Source organism: Schistocerca gregaria, chromosome 2 (genome assembly GCF_023897955.1).
Source record: "Schistocerca gregaria isolate iqSchGreg1 chromosome 2, iqSchGreg1.2, whole genome shotgun sequence".
Lineage (NCBI taxonomy): Eukaryota > Metazoa > Arthropoda > Insecta > Orthoptera > Acrididae > Schistocerca > Schistocerca gregaria.
In genome coordinates this window covers 434,264,058-434,289,388 of record NC_064921.1, presented here as the reverse complement: position 1 = coordinate 434,289,388, position 25,331 = coordinate 434,264,058, and the positions used below count along the sequence as shown (strand labels likewise).

Sequence of the window (25,331 nt, the reverse complement as noted above, 5' to 3'; positions counted from 1 at the left end):
CGTTTGTTTCTTAACGATTTTGTAGATTCTTTTATTCTCGAACATTTTGGTTCCATATTTAATTTCGTACACATCGAGATTTGCTTTCTGAACAGTTCTGTGTATCAAAAGTTGCATGTATCTTCTGTCTTTCACTGATGTTTCTCAGCATACACTTCTTCTAAGGAACTGATAGCAAATTTCTTACTTTCTTTGGGTTCAGTGATGGTTTTCATTTTCACATATACAATTTATATCGATTGTGTTCATACATTGTTCACTCATTTTGTTTAGTGTGTGTGTGTCTCTCCTGTCACTCGCATGAAATTTCTTGTCTGAATATCTTTAAATTCTGGTTTATAGTTAACCCCCCCCCCCCCCCCCCCCCGAGGTCGGAATATGAATGCGTCTAGAGTAAATCTTACGTGAAAGTTTGAGAACGTTTTCTAAATGTTCGTGTGGCGTGTATCTGAGGCAGGACGCGACTATCAGCTCGGTATTCACCTAGTGTGATGAGAGAAACCGAATAAAAACCACAACTAGGCTGGCTGGCTCACTACCTGCCGTCGTTAATTCACGAGGCGGATTTGAACCTGAACTGGTTCGCCTCCCCCAGAACCAGAAGCGCATCAACGCTCTTGCCTACCCAGGTGGGAGTCTTAAAAGAATACAGATTCCATACTGCACATAACACGAATAGTTTCGTCCTACATGGTAACCAAAATCACCATTTTCTTGCAGTACTGGGCGGTTACGATGAAAGTGGCGGTGTTCCGAGTGCTGCAGAATAGGCTGTATACATTGCAGGACGCTGAAACATCGTAGAGGGAGACCAAGAGATGAATACACTAAACAGATTCAGAAGGATGTAGCCTGCAGTACGTATTGGGAGATGTTGAAGCTTGCACAGGATAGAGTTATGAGAGTCGAGAGGTGCGAAAGAAAAGCGGTAATTGAAAAGGGAGTGAGGCAGGGTTGTAGCTTTCAAAACCGCGATGTTTTTCAATCTGTGATTTGAGCTCAATGAAACCAAAGGGAATTTTGGAAAGGCAGTTAAAGTTCTGGGGTAGAATAAAACCTTTGAGGTAGGTCGACGAATTGTAATTTTAACAGAGACGGCAAAGGAGTTAGAAAATCGATTGAACGGAATGGACAACGTATTGAAGAGAGGTTATAAATGAAAACTGAAACAAGGGTAATGGATTAGCTTCAAGTTAAATCTGGTGATGCTTGGGCAATTACATTAGGAAATGAGAGGAGTATTGCTATCTAGGCAGCAGAATAACTGACGATGTCACAAGCAAATAATATGCTTGTACTGGTAATAGCAACAAAAGCTTTCCTGAAAAAAAAATGTTAACATGAATGCAAATTCCAGTGAATGAAGTCTTTTTTCGTGTTATTTGTGAAGAGAATAGCTCTGCTTGGAAGTGCATAGTGGACAAAAAAAAGAGTTCAGATAAGAAGAGAATAGAAGCTTTTTTGATGTGCTGCTCTACGGACATATTGCGCGACTGGTGATGGATTTGAGCGATCTGTTTTATTTGAAACGGAAACAAACATTGAATCATTTACCCAATCCAATATTACGGACGGAAGCAAAAATTAAGCAGAATGCGAGAAAGATATTTACAGTGCAATTCAAAGAGTGCTATACTCACAAGTCAGGTACACAATGCGATGAAACCAGCTTCTTGTCAGGTCATGTCAGATGATTTTCAGGTTTTCATCTCTTCTAAAGCACAATTATTTCCATTTGATAAGGATCACACAATCGAAATTGCAATATTGTGTTTAAGAAATAAATAATTCTTCAGCCAAATAGCGATCACGACGTCACAAAATTTACCACGATTGTGAATGACAATTGCGAGAAGTTAATCTTAGTTTTTGACTGAGATTTCTTGAATACATTACTTTGCAAGGTGACAAGAACGTTTCCAGCCACACACTTCACCGTCAAACTACGAGGCCCAGCCATAAAGTATAAATGAAAAATAGTATCATCTAATACTCGTATTTCGCAAAGCAACATTACGAATTTTCACGGCAAATTTTCCCATATTCGAAAATAACTGCCAGGCCAATAGGAGCCCTATTGTCGTTGTCTGTTTCCATATAGTAAGATTGGCCCAAAAAGTTTGTATATCTATGGAGTGAACATGGTCCACTGTACATGTTCTCAACATCAAACCGGGCAAGTCAAGTGATTTTGGGGCTTCAATTTGCAATAATGGCAAAACTTGAATATTACACGTATTCGCCTTGTTTTATGTACGTTTATGCACATTTGAGTTTTAATAACAGCTACTGTTGTTGCTACGGATGTAAAGAGAGGTTTGTGAAAGGAGGGCGAGACACTCTACATAGGTATGTACAACAAAGTATAATTCTGAAGGTCATACTGATATGAGACAAGGTAATATAGGTTACTTGTCTATGAAAAGCATAAGAAGAAAGAAAAACAATAATGGACAATCAGGTGGTGCAAATCGCTTACCAAGTACACAGCAACAGTTTCATAGTTCCAAATCCGTTGCTTTATCGAGACACTCCCGCTTCTTCCAATGGGTCATTATAACGACATTAATTACAATAGAGATTCAACTATATGAATAAGTTCAATAGATAAAGTTGTTGGCTGTCACTTGTAACCTCGCTACCGAAAAAATCTAAATCAACTGCTTTTCACATCTTTTAAGCTAACTCTATACGACCTAAAATGCGCCGATCCAAAATTCACTTGGCTTGAATTGCAGCAGATGATGATGTGACAGAATTCTCGTTCTGTGCATACGAATGCTCACTTCATAGATATTTATTTACACTCTACGGGTACGTCCCAAGACTGCACACGTGTGAGCAAACCACAGACCACTTTTTTAGCTATTGCAGTGAGCACTGTTTTAAAACTTGTGCTGTAGAAGTAGAAATTAATAGTAAGTTCATAGTAACATTCACAATATACTGGGCTCCAGCAGGTTATTTTATTTATGAAGCAACTTTACGCAATTTGAAAGTTTTTCAGTTCCAAACAGAATTACTTGGACATTTTAAATTAAACGTTTAAGGAATATTTATTCTGCAGCATATTAAAGTTCCTCTTCATTTCATATTACTCTCCCTCATACACTTCACAAGAGTTTTTCAAACCATCAGAGCTTCTTATCACAATAAACAACTGGTGAATACCTCCTAATGCAAACACCGTTTTATAGTTCTACAATTATTCAGACATGCTTCAGTGCTGCATGCAGTGAGATTTTTGTTATTTTCTTTCTGAAAAATTTCTGTTGCATGTTTACCTCTCGTGTAAGTTACATGCGTCCTTGTCTCAAAAGTATTTACATTTACAAAAGAGGCGGCTAATTAATACTAACAATCACCTCTTTTGTAAACGTAAATACTTTTGAGATAAAAATGCATATGACTTGCGCAAGAGGTTAACATGTAACAACAATTTTTCAGAAAGAAAGGTGGGGAAGGTAGGAAGATTAGGATTTAAAGTCTCGTCGACAGCTATACCATTAGTCGGAGCATAAGCTCGAACTGTGTCAATGTTAGTGAAGTACGAAAATCACGGAAGAAATAAAATAAACATAAATCCCACTGCAGATGGCACTGTAACATGTATGGGTAATGGACGAAGTATAAAACGGTGTCCAACATTAGTGGGGAGTTCATCTCCATTTCTTTTCTAAGCAAGCACACAAATACGAAGCGCTACATCCGAAAGACGGCTATTCATAAAGACACACGAGGCTACAAAGCCACTGTGTTAACATCTGTAGTTAAACTACAACAGTAATAACTGGAAAATGAATTGAGTATTTTATGATGTACTTACGAAATACAGACTTGGTGTTAATGAAAAATGTATATCTTTTAGATAGCCTACAGTTCCCAAAAAAAGCGTTCCAGAACAAATATAATCGAATTTACACCCCCTTTTTTTAGGCTTAATTTATTGGAAATATTAGCAGACATACGAAGAACAACTGCCAATGCTACTACACACAGCAGTTCATTTTGCGTTGCAGAATGATACAGTGAAGTTTAAATGCGTATTGAAATAGTTTTGTAAATCGCTCCTGTGAGGCTGTGTCGGCTGTTACCGATTGGAGGTGATTTCGCCAGCGATTTATCGGTCTTTTTTGGAAGGCCCTTCAAGAGAATGTTTACGCTGCAGCGTCGCGAATTGCAGATCATTCTATAGTGGCGCATTTAACGTGTTGCTGTGTTGTCGTCCTAGCTGGTCGATGAGATCCACGCTAGGCGAGGTTAGTTTGCAGCTGCTGCATGTCTAAGAAAACACCCGAACAATAAAACGCCAGCTTCCATGTAAGTGTAACTCGTAAAAACGACCAACTGCGAGCAAACTATACAATTGCCAAATATCATTTAGAACAATTTGTTGAAAAGTATAATTAGTATACGGCAAAACTCGTAAGTTAGGGACGAAAACTGTCTCGAACATCGGATATTTTATCTGCGTGAGGTATATGAAAGTTCCGAGATAGTAGGGATTCCGCCGTACAACCAAAACACTGAAACGACTCTCAGGCCAATACTCACAGTCGGTCGTCCGGCGATGTGTCCTCGCCTCTCATATAAGAATTTGACGTTTACAGTTGACTGGAGTTGTCATACTTCGTTGAGGTGTCAATCAACAACAAAATTCTCAAAACTATCCAAACGAGACTTTTTTCTTTTTCTTTTGTGTAATACCATTTATACATCCTGCCAGCTTTCTGAAATCACGTCAGAGTCGGTGGATTGCATTCTAGTCCGCTGATAGCCAGAAAATCTGTTTTTAGAAATATATACACTCATCTGGCTCAAAAAAGCTCTATGGATTTGAAGATGCAATGGTTCGGTGATAATCTAACGACAATGGGACCGCACCGTTTGCATTTCATCAAAAAAGAACCAATGTACAATGTGAACAATTTGATTATGTAATTAAAGGTTAACTATAATAGAATGGACATTGGCTCCCTCTACTAGCAGTCATTTTGTAATGTCTCACGTTTTTCAATACTTTCGTGATCCTGATTCAAATCTGATGGTACTGTACGGCGCATTGTTCACTACACTGAAGGGTTTAGTTACGTGGTATATCATTGAACCATATTCGAAAGACTTCTTCAGCGTTCGTGTCTTTGTCGTAATTTACACGTCTTTTAAATTCGAAAATCAAATGAGCACCGTCCACAAAATCACTGTTGCTACATACAATAATCTCCCAATTTTTCCCGTCGGATTCCTCCTAACATGTGACTGGCCTACGGGAAAGGCTGGCCCTTTGTCAGTCACTATATTTTGCAGTTCATATTTTTTGCGTCTCAGGTTCTGCTTAACCGAAGCGTCATTAAGGTAATAAACAACATATTTCTCGCCTCTGAAATCTTGAATTTGATTAAGATAACGCCTCATCTAAAAGGAAGTATCATCTCTGTCATTACGCTATTTCGTTTTTATTTTCAAACTTAAAATCACTATCTCTCATTAACTTGCACAAAAACAACTTCTCTAAAAAGTTGGCAATTTTTATCATTGTTACCTTTCTTACTGCAGGCGTTTCATTCCTGAAACGCATGCACATCCGACCGAGTAGCACATTCCAAATGCGATTGGCGTCTTCCGTCTTGCTTTGGGTGGACACTTCACTGCGTGATATTTTTCTTACTCACTCGACTGAGAAACACCGGAAAACTCTTATGTTACTTCTGAAATCTGCCGTACGCCTAGGGACCAGTATTTTTCTTTTTAAAGATCTTTCGAAAACATGAAGCATAATAATAATGTTTCTTACCGGTTTTTAACAACTTTCCGCACATAACTTTAACCAAAGAACACGGAACAGCTTCACGCATTTTCGCAGTCACCTACTACAATACAACAGGGGCATGACTGGCTCGACAAGAAAGCAACCGTTGAGTAAGACATGAAACAAGAAGTACATGAGTGAAACATTTAGCACATTGATTAGGAAAACCACTTACGACTTGCGTTGCTTCAGCGTGCCTCAGTGTATCATTCAGACTAGGATAAAAACAAAATACCTAATTTATAAGTGGGGCCTATTTTCAATGGCGCTACAATACCCGGCGGATGCGCACAGCATGGACGACCAATCGCCGAGCTTGCGATTGTTTATGAAGCGTTCGACGATGAGCAAGCAAGGCAGCCTGGGTGCCCTGCCGTAGAAGGTTGTTGAGTTTGTTTAAGGGGATGCCGGCTTCTGTTTCTTGTATACAAGGCGGAATTATTTGAAAAATTCACTACAGAGCTATCCGCATTCTTGCACTTTGGCTAAACTGCCTTTTCTTAGTCGCCAGAAGCAGTAAGATTTCGAGCATGTTCAGTACTACAGTTATAGTCTGCATGCCACTTTTGCGACGTGGAAGAGGGCAGATAGTAGTTAAAAAATCGATCTGTGTTTAATTACGAATCTATCTGTAATGCACAACACTTCTAACCCAGCCACTGGAGATAGATAAGCATCCCCGAGGCGAAATGCACTTTCCTTCTTAGTATAACTAATCGAAAGAGCTGTACTCGTATTTGGTAGGATGGAAACTCTGATCCCCAGCAGGAAACGAAGACAGCCTTCCGGTGGTTAGAGAAATTCTGAAATCAGTTCTATTCGCTATTCATTCTAGAAAATTTATTTTTGAGTAACTGCTTCTGTTAGACGCAAAACCGTCTGGAGAAGTCAGACAATTTACCTTAATTACATTTCATTTCTTTCTCTGAATTATTTTGTGATTTTTTAGCTTCAGATTCTTAAAATTTTCTCGGCTACACATTTCCTCAGTAAAGTTGTTAAGCAATCCCATTGTCTCACAAGTTTGTATTTAAATCGCTGATATTTCTCCCATAAAGTTCACTTTATAGATTTCACGTTTGTTAGATTTTCACTAATTACTTTTGTTAATTTTGCTTTAAAAACCTCTCAAGTTTTCCTATTTTTTCACAGCTTTGCTTCTTATTTAATCCTATTTTGCCACTTTCATATTTGAAAGAAATACTTGAAACCTTTAAATAAGTGTTGATAAAAATTTGATAAAAAGTTCTGGTATACTTTTTGATGAAATTTTCTTGTGTTTCTATAAGCTAGAATTTTCAAATGTTCTTTTGATTTTTCACATTACTTTTGACACTTCTTTCCTCTGTTGTCTCCATTTCTGAACTGCTCTAGATGTCCTCCTTGTATTTTTGAACATCTCCACTACCTCCATTTTTGTGCTCTTTGTTCCAGTACTGCTTCACACTCCTTGCCCCCCCTCCCCCCGTGTCCTCTTTTTATTTTTGCCCGATCCTACTGTTTTCTCTACCGCTTTCGTAATTTTTACCTGGAGTTCTTAGACTATGGATACATTCAGACTAAGCTAGTACCTTCTGCTAACCGAATGCTAAAGGTATGAGGTCATCTACGAAAGTTAGGTAATCGACTACTTACTTGTTCTTTTTGTAACCTATTCTCAGTCTAGAGTCATCTGCATCTTCGTCTGTTCACTAATAACTTAATAAAGCCGGCATTTGAAGAGAATTGAGAACAGACCATCTCCTTGTCTAAAACGTTCTGAACTTGAAGCTCCTTGACTGTTGTCTTAATTTTACTTTGGATATCGTGTTGGTGAATATTGCCTTCATAAGGTTTAAGGCCTTACTCTAGGCTCAGTTCGGTTTGTCTCTGGAAGAAGGAGTGTCTGTCAACCTAGTGGTAGGCCTTTTTGAAGATTTCTACATAAGGTGTGGCTCTTTAAGTTGTCTGTAAGGACGGTTTTCAGGCTCTGTATCTGTTTTGTACATGATCTTGACATCCTGAATCCCTCTTGATATCGTCCAGTCCTATGAGTAATCCCATAGAGAAAATTATATGTCACTGTCAGGAGGTCAACGTCTGACTTCTCTGTCTTCTTGTGTAGTACATGGATTATGACACAGGTTCAGTCATTTGGAAGTCTTACTGTCTCCCAGGTCTCGACACCGATGTTATGAATAACCTGCATTGCATCGTTCCCTAATATCAGTGACGCCATTATATGGATGTGTGGAGTAGGCTGTATCGTTCTATATACATAACAGTTTTTACTGTGATGTTGCTTGATAATGCTCAAGGGAGCGAAATTAGCTAATTACTAAATTACGAAATGAAACGTTTATTTCAAAATAAAACAACAGCTTAATCAAGAAATGGTCTTCTTTCAAGGGATATCCTCTTTCTCTTCCGTTCAGTTAGATTTGAGTTCGGAAATAATCATCTGGATCTCCTCTTTAGGTGGTGGAAGGCTATCCAGCTTAGTAAAGGTCATAGATTCAAAGTGCAATTCCCCCGCAGCTTCCCACGAGTTGAGTTCGTTGAAATATTCTGCTAGTGCTACCGTGCAATCATGATTATTGAGTTTCTATTCCCTGTCTGGCATATGGAGGCGAGGTGTCTACGCGGAGTACAGTTACTGCGGTTTAATAGCTTGATAAAGGTCTCTCGCGTTGCTCCTTTGTAAGCTCCTGTCCACTTAGTCGATGGTGTTCTTGTTGTACTGCCTCTTTTTGTTTCTAATGATCTTGGCTGTGATTTTCCTGGTTGTTAGGATAATTGCGTAATCAGCCATGCTCTTATTACTGTTTCATTTGAGTCATGTCACTTGCTGTTGTCCACCACTTGGTCTCTTGGTCTCTAGGATAACAGCGGCTGCCAGATATACCATGGCCTTTTCTAATTGAGGCTAGTGCTCTTTACTCTTGTTAGTTAGGTACTTCGTGAAGTTGTTATCTTGCAGACGGGCTGGACTGAATCTCGCAACTACTGGTTTGCTGCGGTTGTTATTTCTGCAATTTGTGAGCGGGTAAAATTTTCTTTGATTAGTGACAAGTACCGTTCTGAATCAATGTTGCTACTTCTCAATAGGTTCATTTTAAGTATTTCCTTGCTGCTTTCCCTGCTAACAGCGACATGATCTAGTTTAAAATCCGATAACATACTGTTGTGATATCTCTGTGTTTTGGTGTTCTGGAAAGATCTTGCAGCTCAGTAGATTTGAGGACCAAGCCACAGTTTTCGCACCTGTCCATCAGCCACTTTCCATTTCTTTTGTTCTCTTGTGAGCATTGTACTCTCCGATTTTGTCCTTTGAAACTCCTCTCCTTCCAGTCTGGGCGTTAGTCTCCCACTAGAACAGCTGCATGACGTATTAGCATTTTATCCATTATTTCTTCTAGTTGTCTTCAAAAGTGTTCTACTTCTTCGATATCCTTCCTCTTTATGTCTTTCGTGGAATCAAAGAAGTTAGCGATCGCATATTATGCTTTGCTGAGAATTTTTAATAACTTGGTAGTTTTTTTGCCATTTTTAGATAAGAAGAAGATATTGAGTATACCATTCTGTTGTTGACGAAGAAACCTGTGCGTAGGTGAGGTCTCCGACCTGGTTGTCGTTTGTAGACCCTGTGAGTGCATTGCATCTTCATTTGTCAATTTAGTTCCTTGGAATGAATTTATTACAATGTATATTTCGTGAGAAAATGTAATGCATCTTTCAGTTTCCTTGTCTTAAAGGGGCAACTCATGTCGGTTGTTGCCAGTTAGATGATACGTTGCTTATTCTTTCATAAAGCTGCAGACATGCGTAACTACGCATTTCACCACATTTTCCAGAGCTAAGAGCTCTTCCCAGGTCGATTTCCGGAACCCTTCTTATTTGCCATCACGGATCAAGTTTTAGGACGATTTCAAGTGCCTGGGGTTTCAGTCAAGTTAATGTTGTCATTGTTCTTCGCATGATAATTCGACGACTTTTCTAGTTGTTTCATCAGGTGTCGAGTACAAATTACGTTGCTCGCTCATTAGGCTCCAGGGACATTGCACTGAGATTAGATTAGATTACATTCAGTTGTCGTTCCATAGACCAAAAACTGAGAAAATTCTCTTTGGTGTGGAACATGTCAGAAAGTATAACATAAAAAAACAGAACATTTGAAAATAATTTTCCCTTCCCTAGTCATTTGTCAGGAGACTTAAAATAGCAGAATACATTAAATTAAAACTGCTAATACGTAGGTTGGAACTTAAATAATGGCAACACTGCAGTGAAGACACTATGCAATGGAATCTACTATTGTCGCTGATAGCATACGTTGTTGACATACACACCTTACCTCCGAGCAAATGGACTCGCCGGTCCCACGTCACCGGCGTGCGAACAATCGAGGGAAACAGTCACTTGTGAGCAAGCTGTCTAACATAACTGTGTCACTATGTTTTCGAAACAGGAACAACGGAGTTAGATCAAGACTGAATGTGCGGGAGGTCGTCAAGCACAACAGTGTCATCAAGGTCTTCAAGAGGCGTGCGGCGAATCGGCGTTGCCGGATGAGACATGGGCCACATTGTAAGTGCCAAAACTGAAACGCCAATCCAACGAATGGCGTCATTATGGGTCGCCGCGGAAGTCGAAATTGCCTTAGAGCCCCAGCATGGTGAAAGTTCCGGTGATTCTTGTATACGACTGTGATGGTGTTATCCTAACGCATTACGTTCGTCCACGGCAGACCGTCAGTGCACAGTATTACTGTTCGTTTTTGGAGCATCACCTGCGACCAGCTTTGCGAAAGAAGCGGCGACTCTTTCAGCGCAACCCACCCATCATTTTGCACGACAATGCGTGGGCGCATACAGCGCAAGCTGTGGCTGCTCTGTTCGGTCGATGGGACTGGGAAATACTGTACCATCCACCATACTCCCCGGACTTAAGTCCTTGTGACTTTGATTTGATTCCGAAGATGAAGGAACCACTTCGTGGAATTGCCTTCAGAACTGTTCCAGAGATTCGACAGGCAGTAGGGCCCTCCATTCGCACCATCAACAGAACAGGACCTGCTAACGGCACACTACGCCTTCCACATCAAGGCAACGGGTTCTACACAACACTGGTGACTACTTTGAAGGACAGTAACAGGTGCAAACATACAACTCTTTTGTATCGGGTGTGAGTAAATAGTTACCACTATTTAAGTTCCAACCCTCGTATCTACAAAATTAATATACTGTCAGAATGAAACATAGTTACGCACTTCTAATAAATTTATTACACACAAAATACCTAATCTTGACTATTGTGACAAAGTGCTGTCCAAACTGAAATATAACATATATTTTTACTCTGTTGGTCTAACAGTCCTTGATAAGGTATTTATCTACAGAAGGAGCTGCTAACCAAAAAGTCTTACAAACTCTATTTAAACTGTACTTTATCTGAAACCGAGTTTTTAATGGTTGCTGGCAATTTTTTTGAAAGTGTGTCTTCCTGTATGTAGGACTCCTTTTTGGACCAAGGTAAGTGATTTTAGGACTTTATGTAGATTCCTAATATTGATACTATGTATTGAGCTATTAGTTGGAAATAGGGACGTATTATTTGCAACAAATTTCATTAAGGAATAAATATATTGAGAAGCAGTGGTGAGAACATCCTGTTCCTTGAACAGGTTTCTATATGATGTTCTTGGATTCATACCACAAATAAATCCTAATACATCTTAAGAACTTTTTCTCGGTTTGATGAGTTACCCCAAACTACGATCCCACATGAAAAAGTAGAATAAAAACTGCAAGTTTTTTCCATATGACAAAATAGAATGAAAGTAGTAAGCATGATCTGCAATTTTTTTTATATTTATATCTTCGTCATCTGACATTGCAAATATAAACTTGTTGAGGCGCTTTGGCTATTCTGTGGTATGCCCTTCCCAACTGAATTTATTATGGAGTTGTAATCTCAGAAATTTAATACTGTCTCCTCTTATGCCTCCACGTCATCATATGTTGTACACATTTCTGGAAGGCAATGTCTTCCATAATCTGAACTGCATTTAGTGGGTCTTTTCAAAGTTTAATGACATTGAATTTGCTTTAAACCATTCATTAATGTCAGTGAAAATTTGATTAGCAACGATTTCTAAATCTGTACTTGACTTGGTATTTATTGCAATGTATGTGCCATCTGGAACCAAAAAAAATTAGCATCTGGCAATGCAACAGATGAGAGGTCATTAATGTACACAAGAAAAAGAACTGACCGAAGATGGAACCTTGAGGAACAACACATGTAATTAATTCCCAATCAGATGAAGACTGATTTCGTACCCCACAGGTATTTCACAACGACACTCTTTGTTTCTTAGTAGGTAGGTAAGACTCGAAGGATTTTGCAGCACCGTCAGTGACACAGTATGCTAACTTACTTACAAGAAAACTGTGATTGACACAGTCAAAGGCTTTCGACAGATCACAGAAAATGCTAGTAGCTTCTAATTTGTTACCTAATGAATTAAGTACATTCTCACTGTATGTGTAAATAGCTTTTTTATATCGTAACAGGTTAAGAAACCCAATCTGTGACCTGGACAGTATATTATTTACAGTCAAATGCTTAAGAAGATGCTTGAAGACAGTCTTTCCAAACATTTTTGAGATAGCCAAATGTTCTGCTGATAAGAGATTGATTACATAAATAACTTAATATAGAGATCAACTCATGTGAACACACTTTGATTAACTTCATTGATGTTTTATCACAACCGCTAGACTACTTTGCTTTTAAGGATTTTGTGATGGATACTACTTCTTTGGGAGAAGTGTGTCTCATTTCTATTTTATTAAAACTATTTGTAGAGACTGGTCTTAGATATTCCACTGCACTATTTCCTGAACCTGATAATCCCAAGCTGTCGGTAACAGAAACAAAGTACTTGTTTAAGATGTTTGAAACACAACATGCACTTTTTACAAATGTCTCTTTTATTTTCATAGCTCTTCCTTCTCTGGCCCACCTATCTCTGTCTTCAATATGTTCCATATAGTCTGCAGCTCGTGGTCGTGCGGTAGCGTTCTTACTTCCCACACCCGGGTTCCCGGGTTCGATTCCCGGCGGGGTAAGGGATTTTTCTCTGCCTCTTGATGACTGGGTGTTGTGTGATGTCCTTATGGTAGTTAGGTTTAAGTAGTTCTAAGTTCCAGGAGACTGATGACCATAGCTGTTAAATCCCATAGTGCTCAGAGCCATTTTTTATTCCATATAGTTTTTATTTTGTTGCCTGATATTTAGTATCTTTTTCTCATAATAAAGCTGCTTTTATTCCTGGATTATTTGCGTAATACTTTGCGGTATTCTTTGTAATGCATTACAATGCCAACATCAGAGCTGTTTATAGATAGTAGATAGAGTTTCCTTTTTGTCCCACATGATACCTTTAATCCTTGCATAATCCATGATTCAGTTTTAGACTTCTGTTTGATTTGCGTTACCTTTGGGTCACACCAATTTTCAAAGAGGATGTAATTTTATTAATGAATGCTTTGTACTTTCCATTTGAGTCAGAAGTATTGTGCCGGCCGGTGTGGCTGAGCGATTCTAGGCGCTTCAGTTTGGAATCGCGCGACCGCTACGGTCGAGGGTTCGAATCCTGCCTCGGGCGTGGATGTGTGTGATGTCCTTAGGTTAGTTAGGTTTAAGTAGTTCTAAGTTCTAGGGGACTGATGACCTCAGACGTTAAGTCCCATAGTGCTCAGAGCCATTTGAACCATTTTCAGAACTATTGTAAATAACTATGCAGTTCATGTTTTAGAGAAGTCTCCTAAAATTCTCAATTTTTGACTGATTTATTACCCTCCTGTACTCAGATTTAATAGATTTTATATCCTGACATTTCTCAACATCTATCATAAGATGCTGCATGTCGTGATTAGATAGTCCATTTACTATTGATTTTGTGATATGGGTTTTTGCCCTATACTTGCATACAAAGATATTATTGACAACAATCTCAGAGCATTTACATATTGCAGGTGCAAAGTTCACAGTAGGATTTACATTGAATGATAGTGTTACTGACTGCAATAATTGCTCACTGACAGAGCTTTTCAATAAATCCACATTACAGTCAGCAGCAATCTCTATCTCATTGTTTTTTTTTTTTTTTTGTTTCCTGTGAGATGTGATAACAGAGCTTCCAGATTTTGTATGAAGAAATTTCCCTGAAGGTGCTCTGTATATACTTACTACTATGAAGGAATTATTAAGAAAAATTATAGTTTTGTTGCACAAACTTCTAAGTACTGCTCTGAGCTAAATTTATTAATATCAACATTCTTGAAATTAAAACAGTTTCTGACAAATGTGCTAACTCCTATTTTCACCATGTTTTCTCTACAGATGTAAGAGGCTAACTTAAATCCTGTAACATTTAACATATCTATACCAGTCGTCACATAATGTTCAGAGAGGCAGATTATACCAACTGGTTTGCTCAACTCTAATTCTTCAACACAAATAAGAATCTCGTTAAGCTTACCCCTCAGTTGTCTCATATTTTGATGCTATAAGGATAACTGGGCCCGCATCTCGTGGTCGTGCGGTAGCGTTCTCGCTTCCCGCGCTCGGGTTGCCGGGTTCGATTCCCGGCGGGGTCAGGGATTTTCTCTGCCTCGTGATGGCTCGGTGTTGTGTGTTGTCCTTAGGTTAGTTAAGTTTAAGTAGTTCTAAGTTCTAGGGGACTGATGACCATAGATGTTAAGTCCCATAGTGCTCAGAACCATTTTTTGAAGGATAGCTGGTTTAGTGCACTGGCTGAATTACAACTGGATAAAACTATTTTTCTGTCAGTTTCAATTAGGGACTGTTTGCAAGGATTGTATTCATTAAAATTTCCCAGCCTTTTTTATCAATGTCCCTGAAACATCTTTTTTCTGCCCTTCCTACCCTAAAAAACTGCTATTCTGTCTCTTGTAATCACTGCTACTTTATCACATATGGTAGTGCTTCCTCTTAAGTTATTTGCTATTAGCCCAGACAGTTTTCCCTTTCCTGTTGAGGTGACGGTGATACTTAGTTTAGCCCCACCTATTGACCGATTCAACAGAAACCACTACCTCGCTCTATAAATATGGCATTTAATGCCTCTGTAAGCTGCAGTCGAGTCGACGTAAGAAAATCTGTTGCTAGCTTTCAGCGGTTTCTCACTGACGGCTGCAGGCGGAAATAATACTCGCCTATAAAGTTGCAACAACACTGATACGTTGGCATAGTGACTTTACAAAATCACGTTACGTGACTGCTGAAGTAGGTACATGATGTTGCCACGTTCACCCCTCTGCAACCGTCAGGAATCTTCTCACACCGACTCCACTATAGGGGCGAGGCTAAAAGTGCATAATCTGTTTTCACACAGCTCCCTAGACCGCGAAGGAGAATTTTCTAAGAAAAAGAAGCACACAATGGTCCTTTCATCTCTGTTGTGCAGACTAGTTCGCTATTTTGGACGTCCCTGGAGACCGACAACTGACTGGGCTGTGATCCATTTTAGTACCTGAAAACGCTGGATTCACATAGGGCACAAGGTGCTGAATTCCAGTCTGTCGGCCAGTAAACCTTAACGTAACTTGTCAATTTAATGTCCGATGCCATCTGCACCTCACACCAGTCAGAGTCGCTTTTATTCAGATACGTAATTTAAAATTTGCGTAACAGATTTCAAAGAAAAGGTCCTTGCAAGTGAATAAGGGGCCCAGGCTTTGCAAAACCACAACTGACCAGGCACCTACATGAAAGTACAATCTCACTTACTGGTAATGGTCAGGTGATATGCACAAGTCATCACCACCCTATACTGTGAGAGAAGACTCCCCTCAGGACTCCAAAACCATTGAAAAATTTTAAAGTAACCTACCAGTCGCCCCTGCGAAAGAAAAACTGTGTAGGTGCTAACGGTCAGGTGAGGCCCCGAGCTGTTGCCTCCTTATGAACCTGAGTCTAAGCACCACTGCGAACCCCTCTGTCCAGAGAACACTCAAGACGACCGACGAAACTGAACGAGAACACTTATCCTCGCTACGTGGAGGACATTTTTATTACGTTAATGAAATCGAAACTACTCGTACACTGCCATAGTAAGAGTTACGTTTAACTATACAGGAAGGGGCGGGATAATGGTGCTGCTACTTATCATATCGCTGTTATTTTCGTTATTTCTGATATAATCTTGTTCTCAGTTTAAATCAACTGGCGAAATTAATCTTAAAAAGTGACAGAAAAAAGTTTTCAGAAAACCAGTCAGTCAGAAAACTGACAGATGCCATTCAGACTGCCCACTATCACCTGTGGCTCCCTTACGCGAAAGAGGGATCCTTAGTTCGCTCGATGGCGGGGTCCACGTCTTTCCTTGGGCATCTAGTACACTTCTGAACTTACACCAGCGCTGGGCACAAAATGACAACAATCAAAGATGGCAGCGAAAACGTCGATACACAATTGTCACCTACAGACACCACACCTTAGGCGTAGGCGTAGGGAAAAAGTAATGTGAATGATCATCCTGATCACAAATCAAACACTGCAGAGTTATCTGATATGAGGCATGAGCTGCAGATGCTTTGTGACTGAGGGAAGGGAGAGGAAGCCACACTGTCTGTCCCGTAACCACCAGGGTACACCCAGCCAACAGAGCACACGATCGTTTAATTTATTTTTTTATCACAGTGTAGAGCGCGCACAAAATATCTTGGCGCTTACCTGCTCGGGTGGCGCAGTAGGAGAGGGCACAACGGTAGTGAAGGGGCCTCTGTTGTGAACCACAACAGTGCAGTAGGGAGATGCAGTTTGATACCAGAAGCCAACGTACAAACATGTATCTCCTGTAACTCACAGTTAGGGAGCCTGAGAAAGATCTCATTAACGTGCTATGTCAATATGACCACTAATTTGACGAATATAGACATCCAATGTCAACAGTTTGTTAGTACAGTACCGAAAAACAAATAGCTGCATGAACAAAGAATTAACCAAACAAAACAAGTCGGACCACATGCTGCCGGGATGGAGCCTCATTAAAAAGTAGAACACATTATTTCTGTCGACTCCTCACATCGTTGACAGGTGAAGGCTATGTTAGAAGGAAGACGGAAAAATCGGTGGACCAGCGAAGATTCGATCGCGCGACTTCTCAGTGTCCAGGCTAACGCTTTACTGCTAAACCAACAGGTCCAATTTGTTTACGAGTAGTTGATCTACAAGTTTTGATCAGCGAGTTTGTGACTATCAAAATATGTGATGTATATAACCGTATCTTTTGACTGCATTGACTGTGAAGTTTAAATCATTTACACCGCCAAGGGATCTTAAACCTTAGTATGTGACACAAATTTCAGTTTGATACCTCCACCCGTCCCTGAGAAAAAGGGGTCTTAACAGTCAGAAACACAGACAGACAGACACATGGTCAGACAGACAGAGGTAAAGAACGCTAAAAAATAGATAAAAATTGTAGCATAGCACAAAATGTTACTTACTATGATACTGATAATGTAAAACAAAGCCGGCCGCTGTGGCCGAGCGGTTCTAAGCGCTTCAGTCTGGAACCGCGCGACCGCTACGGTCGCGGGTTCGAATCTTGCCCCGGGCATGGATGTGTGTGATGTCCTTAGGTTAGTTAGGTTTAAGCAGTTCTAAGTTATAGGGGACTGATGACCTCAGATGTTAAGTCTCATAGCGCTCAGAGCCATTTGAGCCATTTGTAAAACAAAGAACAGTGGTCATGTGTATTTTACGTGTGTCCCCTTTCAACCTCTTCAGCAATATAGCCTAAAAATAAAATTTCCTCCTCCTCCTTTCATACGAGGTTTGTCCAGAAAGTAAGTTCCGATCGGTTGCGAAATAGACACCACAGTGAAGACCTGATGAAGCTTTGCACAGATGTGTCGGGTAGTGTCTCTAGTATGACTATCCATCACATCCAGACACTCCTTTCAGTTGTAAGCGCACTGTGAGTGAGTAAAGGTGCCTAGAACAACGATGTCTCCCGCCAAGTAGGAGGGCTCGCTGAGAGGCTTCGCCTTAATGAATGTAGTCCACCTAACACAACTGCCACGCACTTCCTTCTTCATGGTAATTCTCAGCTGAACACTGCAGGGGCAATGAAGACGCTCATGCAACCTTTTCGATGGGAAGAGTTCGGTCACCCACAACACAGCCCTAATTGGCTCGTACTGAGTATCATCGCCGTTCACATGAAACGCTGGATATGAAGACAACACATGGGAACAGGCTACGCGCTCTAGACCAGCGTAGAGAATTAGTGGAAAGCACAGGCGGCTGCCTTCCATGACGATGGTGTTGGAAATTTGGTATAACACTCCGACAAATGTCTAAGTCGGAGCGGCGACTATGTAGGGGAGTATCTGGAAAGTGTAGCTAACTCTTGCAAATAAAATGTTTCTGATTTTTACTGTGGTTTCCATTTAGCGACTAATCGGAATTACTTTCTGCACAACCCTCGTATGTTTCAATAGCAGTGAAGTCTTGGGAAGTACTCGTTGCTAAAGCCCGCCCGGTTAGCCGAGTGGCCTCATGCTCGATTTTCCGGAGCGGGAAGGAGCGCCTGGTCTCTGGCACGAATCCGCCAGGCGGACTTGTGTCAAGGTCTGGTGAGCCGGCCAGTCTGAGGGTGGTTTTTAGGTGGTTTTCCATCTGCCTCTGCGAATGCGGGCTGGTTCCCCTTATTCCGTCTCAGCTATACTATGTCGGAGATTGCTGCGCAAACAAGCTCTCCACGTACGCGAACATCAACATTAATCTACCACGCAAACATAGGGGTTACACTCGTTTGGTGTGAGACGTTCCCTGGTGGGGTCCACTGGGGACTGCACCGCACAACAACCCTGGGTTCTGTGTGTGTGTGGGGGGGGGGGGGGGGGGGAGGGGTGAAGTGGACTGCAGCAGTCGTCGTGGGGTTGTGGACCACTGTGGCTGCGACGATGCCTCTCTGTCGTTCCTAGGTCCTCGGTTAACATACAACACACATCTCGTAGCTATGTTTTCCCCCTCCTTCGTTACTCTCATTATTGTGCCATTGGAATAGCTAGTGGTCCCGCAGATCTCTCAAGCACAGTATTTAAAGAGATTTGTGTTCCCTCGCATGCCTAATTCGAAATAAATTTAGTGTCACTGCATATAATCACACGTGCCTGGGTCTGCAGAACTTTCTCCACAGCTGTAGAGTGCAAAGACCGTGATGCCGCGCTGTGTGTTAAAGAGATAGCAACAAGAACGGTCGAAGTGCGCAGGTCGGCAGACGACAGCCCGCTGAGGCAGCCGCCCCTTCGGAACAATGGGATAGACTCGCCCAGTTCTGCGCCGGTGCCACGTTATTCTGCGCGAGCTGTAACCACCGTGCCCTGCTCGCAGCTGCCTCTGGAGTTAGTGTTTGTTCCTTTGTTGTGGACAGGTGCTGAGCGCGGCGTGCCTGGTGTTCAAGCGCGTGACGGACGACGAGGCGCGCCGGCAGCGGCTGGCAGACCTGCGGCTGGGCCGCGAGTGGCCGCTGTACCGCGCCGTCGCCATCAGCATCGACGGCTCCGTCGCCACCAACGTCGTCTTCGGCGCCTACGTGCTCATCTCGCTCGCGCTCCTCGTCGGACACCTCACCGGAGAGCTGGGCCCCCAGCGCTGGCGCATGGTTCGTACTTTACCCGCTCACATACTCTCACATCGTTACACTTCATTCTGCTCTACCTCGAGACACTCGTAGGTTTGCGGTACATTATACACTACTGGCCACTAAAATTGCTACACCAAGAAGATGACGTGCTACAAATGCGACATTTAACCGACACGAAGAAGATGTTGTGATATGCAAATCATTAGCTTTTCAGAGCATTCACACAAGGTTGGCGCCGGTGGCGACACCTGCAACGTGCTGACATAAGGAAAGTTTCCAACCGATTTCTCGTACACAAACAGCAGTTGACCGGCGTTGCCTGGCGGAACGTTGTTGTGATGCCTCGTGTAAGGAGGAGAAATGCGTACCATCACGTTTCCGACTTTGATAAAGGTCGGATTGTAGCCTATCGCGATTGCGGTTTATCGTATCGCGACATTGCTGCTCGCGTTGGTCGACGTCCAATGACTGTTACCAGAATATGAAATTGGTGGGTTCAGGAGGGTAATACGGAACGCCGTGCTGGATCCCAAAGGCCTCCTATCACTAGCAGTCGAGATGACAGGCATCTTATCCGCACGGCTGTAAAGGATCGTGCAGCCACGTCTCGATCCCTCAGTCAAAAGCTGGGGCCGCCCGTGTCACCGAGCGGTTCTACGCGCTTCAGTTTGGAACCGCGCGACCGCTACGGTCGCCAGTTCGAATCCTGCCTTGGGCATGGATGTGAGTGATGTCCTTAGGTTAGTTAGGTTTAAGCAGTTCTAAGTTCTACGGGACTGATGACCTCAGATGTTAAGTCCCATAGTGCTCAGAGCCATTTGAACCAACAGATGGGGACGTTTGCAAGACAACAACCATCTGCACGAACAGTTCGAAGACGTTTGCAGCAGCATGGACCATAAGCTCGGAGACCGTGGCTGCGGTTACCCTTGACGCTGCATTACGATCAGGAGCGCCTGCGATAGTGTACTCGACGACGAACCTGGGTGCACGAATGGCAAAACGTCATTTTTTGGGATGAATCCAGGTTCTGTTTACACCGTCATGATGGTCGCATCTGTGTTTGGCGACATCGCGGTGAACGCACATTGGAAGCGTGTATTCGTCATCGCCATACTGGCGTATCATCCGGCGTGATGGTATGGGGTACCGTTGGTTACACGTCTCGGTCACCTCTTGTTCGCACTGACGTTACATCTCAGATGTGTTACGACCCCTGCCTCTACCCTTCATTAGATCCCTGCGAAACCCTACATTTCAGCAGGATAATGCACGACCGCATGTTGCAGGTCCAGTACGGCCTTTCTGGATACAGAAAATGTTCGACTGCTGCCCTGGCGACCACATTCTCCAGATCTTTCACCAATTGAAAACGTCTGGTCAATGCTGGCCGAGCAACTAGCTCGTCGCAATACGCCAGTCACTACTCTTGATGAACTGTGATATCGTGTTGAAGCTGCATAGGCAGCTGTACCTGTACACGCCATCAAGCTCTGTTTGGCGCAATGCCCAGGCGTATCAAGGCCGTTATTACGGCCAGAGGTGGTTGTTCTGGGTTCTGATGTTTCAAGATCTATGCACCCAAATTGCGTGAAAATGTAATCACATGTCGGTTCTAGCATAATATATTTGTCCAATGTATACCCGTTTATCATCTGCATTTCTTCATGTTGCAGCGCTTTTAATGGCCAGTAGTGTATAATGGTCAGAGAGTTCTGGACCATTTTGTAAACTGTAAAACGTTTCCAAGAGCAGATGTGACCCCTCGCCATGATTTATTGCTTATGAACCGCCGATTAAAATAGAAGATATTACAGAAACCTAGAAAATAAAAGAGATGTAGCCTAGTTAAACTGAAAAAATCAGATGTTGTTGAGAATTTCAAGTGGACTATGGAATGCAACAGAATATGACTGGGTAACTTTCAGAGATGACATTATAAAGGTAGCAGAAGTCCCAGTAGAAATCCTTACATAACAAACGAGATGTTGGATTTAAATGACGAAAGAAGAAATTATAAAAGTGCAGCAGATAAAGCTGGAAAACGGGAATACAGACGCATAAAAGATTAGACTGCCGAAAAGGGCAAAATGGCTAAGTAGATATAGCCCTTTTTGGGAGGCCAAATGCAAGGCTGTAGAAGCGAGCATGTTTATGCGAAACACAGATATAGCCTATAGGAAAATGGAAGAGACCTTCGAATAAAAGCGAGGCATTTTTGTGAATATCAAGTACTCAGATAGCAAGCCAATAGTAAACAAAAAAGGGAGCGCTGAGAGATGGAAGGAATATGTAGAAAGGACATGAATTTGGCGATAATATTATAGAGAGGGTTCAGGAGACTGGAGATGTGGTACTGCAACGAGAATTTGATAGGAGAAAGGAAAAACTAAGTCGAAAAAGACACCTGCAACAGATGATGTTCCCTCAGAATTATTGAGATCCTTGGCAGAACCAACCACGACTAAACTAGTTTCTGTATGTCCATCTTTTCAGAGATGGTTGCGAGATACGGTTGTTCGGTACAGAATGTCAAAGCCAATGCCTTTCAGCCGTCTAATTTCCGAACTGTTATTTTATTGGGTTGCCACTTTAGGTGATTTACTACGCGATCTTCAGGTCCTCTGACCGACGTGTCGGAAGATTCCAACCTCGGTTCCGGTCAAAATAGGGGCCAGGATTCAAAGACTGATATCTGTACATTTCTGTTTGGTACAGTGATCACTTCAACCATCATTTGCCGACTGTCGGCAGATTCTATTGCTAATCTGAGAAGATATCCTCAAGAAAGGCCTTTATGTAAGTTGCAGATTTGCGGAATATTTTTCATAATGTTGTCTGGACTGCACTGTTTGAAATTCTGGATATTACAGGAGCCGGCCGAAGTGGCCGAGCGGTTCTAGGCGCTATAGTCTGGAAACGCGCGACCGCTACGGTCGCAGGTTCGAATCCTGCCTCGGGCATGGATGTGTGTGATGGCCTGAGGTTAGTTAGGTTTAAGTAGTTCTAAGTTCTAGGGGACTGATGACCTCAGCAGCTAAGTCCTATAGTGCTCAGAGCCATTTTTTTGTTACCGGAATCAAATACAAAGAACGAGAAGAATCGTAGGAAATTAAGCTAATCAGTAGTTGAGAAAGGGTTGAGACAGGGCTGTAACGTATCCCCAAAGCAGGACAGCTACAGGCATCTGGAAACAGATAACGACCCTAATTCCAAGGTGACTCCTCTCCCCCCCCCCCCCCTCCCTCCCCCCGCCAGCGGATCCTCTGCCCTGGCTATGCATATAAGGCAACTGTATGTGGAACAGTTAGGGTCCCATCCTTCCTTATTCCCCTACACACCCCTCCCATTCTCTCTGTACCATTAAGAAGCAAGCTCCCTCTTCCACCTTTATTACTGGAGTAATTGCACGGGCCTTATCATTTGTGATTTGTATGCTGTAGTGGAAGAATCACCAGCAGTAAGGTTATCCTACTTCAAAAATTTATGACATAATACACTTTCACATTACAGTCTGTGGCTGAATTAGTATAAATTAATGATGTTATGGCATATTCTGCAAAAAAATATGAATGTAATCTGAAGTGTTAGTTAAGCTGTTTAATCATTCCATAAAAGCTAAACATCCGATCCCCGCTGACCTACAGGAAAGGGAAGCTCTCCATAAGAGAATGAAAATTTAAGGGAAATAATGTCGCACAGTGGATAAGATCTTTTTACATCAGAATTACTAGGGATGGCCAAATTAAATATGACAGTGGATACCATGACTCACACTGATGTATTAATGAAGTAATTTATCGAATTACCACAGGAAACTAGCAGTCAGAGTATCAATTATTTTCCCGCTGAGTCAAGCATATAAATATTTAATAAGTGGACAAGAGATTGCAAATAGAAACTACAGGGTTTGCAAAATATTAAACTACACTACTGGCCATTAAAATTGACACCAACGTAAAAATATAACGTCCACTGTTCAAAGTGCCGTCAATGCGAACAAGAGGTGACCGAGACGTGTAACCAATGGCACACAATACCATCACGCTGAGTGATACGCCAATATGGCGATGACGAATACACGCTTCCAATGTGCGTTCACCGCGATGTCGCCAGACACAGATGCGACCATCACAATGCTGTAAACGGAACCTGGATTCACCCGAAAAAATGACGTTTTGCCATCCGTGCATCCAGGTTCGACGTTGAGTACACCATCCCAGGTGGTCCTGCCTGTGATGCAGCGTCAAGGGTAACCGCAAGCATGGTCTCCGAGCTGATAGTCCATGCTGCTGCAAACGCCGTCGAACTGTTCGTGCAGATGGTTGTTGTCTTGCAAACGTCCCCACTTGTTGACTCAGGGATCGAGACGTGGCTGCACGATCCGTTACAGCCTTGCGGATAAGATGCCTGTCGTCTTGACTGCTAGTGATACGAGGCCGTTGGGATCCAGCACGGCGTTCCGTATTACCCTCCTGAACCCAACAGTTCCATATTCTGCTAACAGTCATTGGATCTCGACCAACGCGAGCAGCAATGTCGCGACACGAAAAGCGTAATCGCGATAGGCTACAATCCAGCATTTTAATGGCCAGTAGTGTATATAAAGGGTGGCAATATTTATGTTATTTTTATTCCGTTTGGTTTCATCTTCTTGTACTGATGTATATCATCAGGTCTCACATCATTCGCATCAGTACGTGAAGATGCAGTAGATCCTGAGTGGTTCGTTCCGAGACTCGTGTGAATTTTGAAAGCAATATATGGATACCAGAATGAGATTTTCACTCTGCAGCGGAGGGTGCGCTGATATGAAACTTCCTGGCATATTAAAACTGTGTGCCCGACCGAGACTCGAACTCGGGACCTTTGCCTTTCGCGGGCAAGTGCTCTGCCATCTGAGCTACCGAAGCACGACTCACGCCCGGTACTCACAGCTTTACTTCTGCCAGTATCCGTCTCCTACCTTCCAAACTTTACAGAAGCTCTTCTGCGAACCTTGCAGAACTAGCACTCCTGAAAGAAAGGATATTACGGAGACATGGCTTAGCCACAGCCTGGGGGATGTTTCCAGAATGAGATTTTCGCTCTGCAGCGGAGTGTGCGCTGATATGAAACTTTTAATATATGGATACTTTCGTACTGGCTTACTAGGCCTAACGCAAGAAAGGGTTTTCTGTTTGGGTTGTCTCCCTTAGCCTTTGGAGTTTCTCCTCCACCACAAGGCAGTGGTTCCCTTCTCATTTAATCCACAGAAAGAAGGGTTGCCTCACCTGCCAGCTTCTCCGTTTCGAATTCCTTCTTCTCCGCCGTCGCTGCCATTAAGGTCTTCACCCGTAACGCTGGGCATGGGTTCCGTGTTATACCCCACGGGATTGGGTCCCTGCCTGAACTCAGCCATCCTAGCACTCCGGCCTACTGAAGTGTAGGATGCCCACCCCCGCGACGTGGACGCGCCAGACAGGAATTACCCCAGTGGAGGAATAGGGAAGGGCAACCTACCTCCCTGGAGCGGGGTTAATGATTGTGTATGGTGCCACAATCAAAGGCGTTTCGACCAACTTACTGTGATCGTCGGCAATTTAGTTATTTTAGTAATTTACAATGACGCGTCTCAATACGAAAAAGTATCTTATCCAGAAGGACACCAGCCATGGAACCCTACGAACTTACGGTTAAAAATGTTTGCTAAAAGTTTTAATGTCATTTTCCTTGTACTCAGTGAATTGTACTACACTGACTAAATTTAACTTCATTCCCTGTCTAACAACCTCTTACCCCGAAGTTGCCGCGATACTTATCTGTAGCCATGAGGATAGTGGCCAACTTTACTTAACTCACGGCTGGAGTCACCAC

At 42.3% G+C, this 25,331-nt stretch overlaps 1 protein-coding gene across 1 annotated transcript in view; it reads left to right on the top strand.

Annotated features, from left to right (window-relative positions):
* Positions 1–25,331, top strand: part of LOC126324937 (histone-lysine N-methyltransferase 2D-like) — a 184,871-nt gene that overhangs the window by 91,874 nt on the left and 67,666 nt on the right. Inside the window, exon 2 of the mRNA XM_049995131.1 lies at positions 19,263–19,493. Coding sequence (XP_049851088.1) covers positions 19,263–19,493 — 231 coding nt within the window. The remainder of the gene's footprint in view (positions 1–19,262; positions 19,494–25,331) is intronic.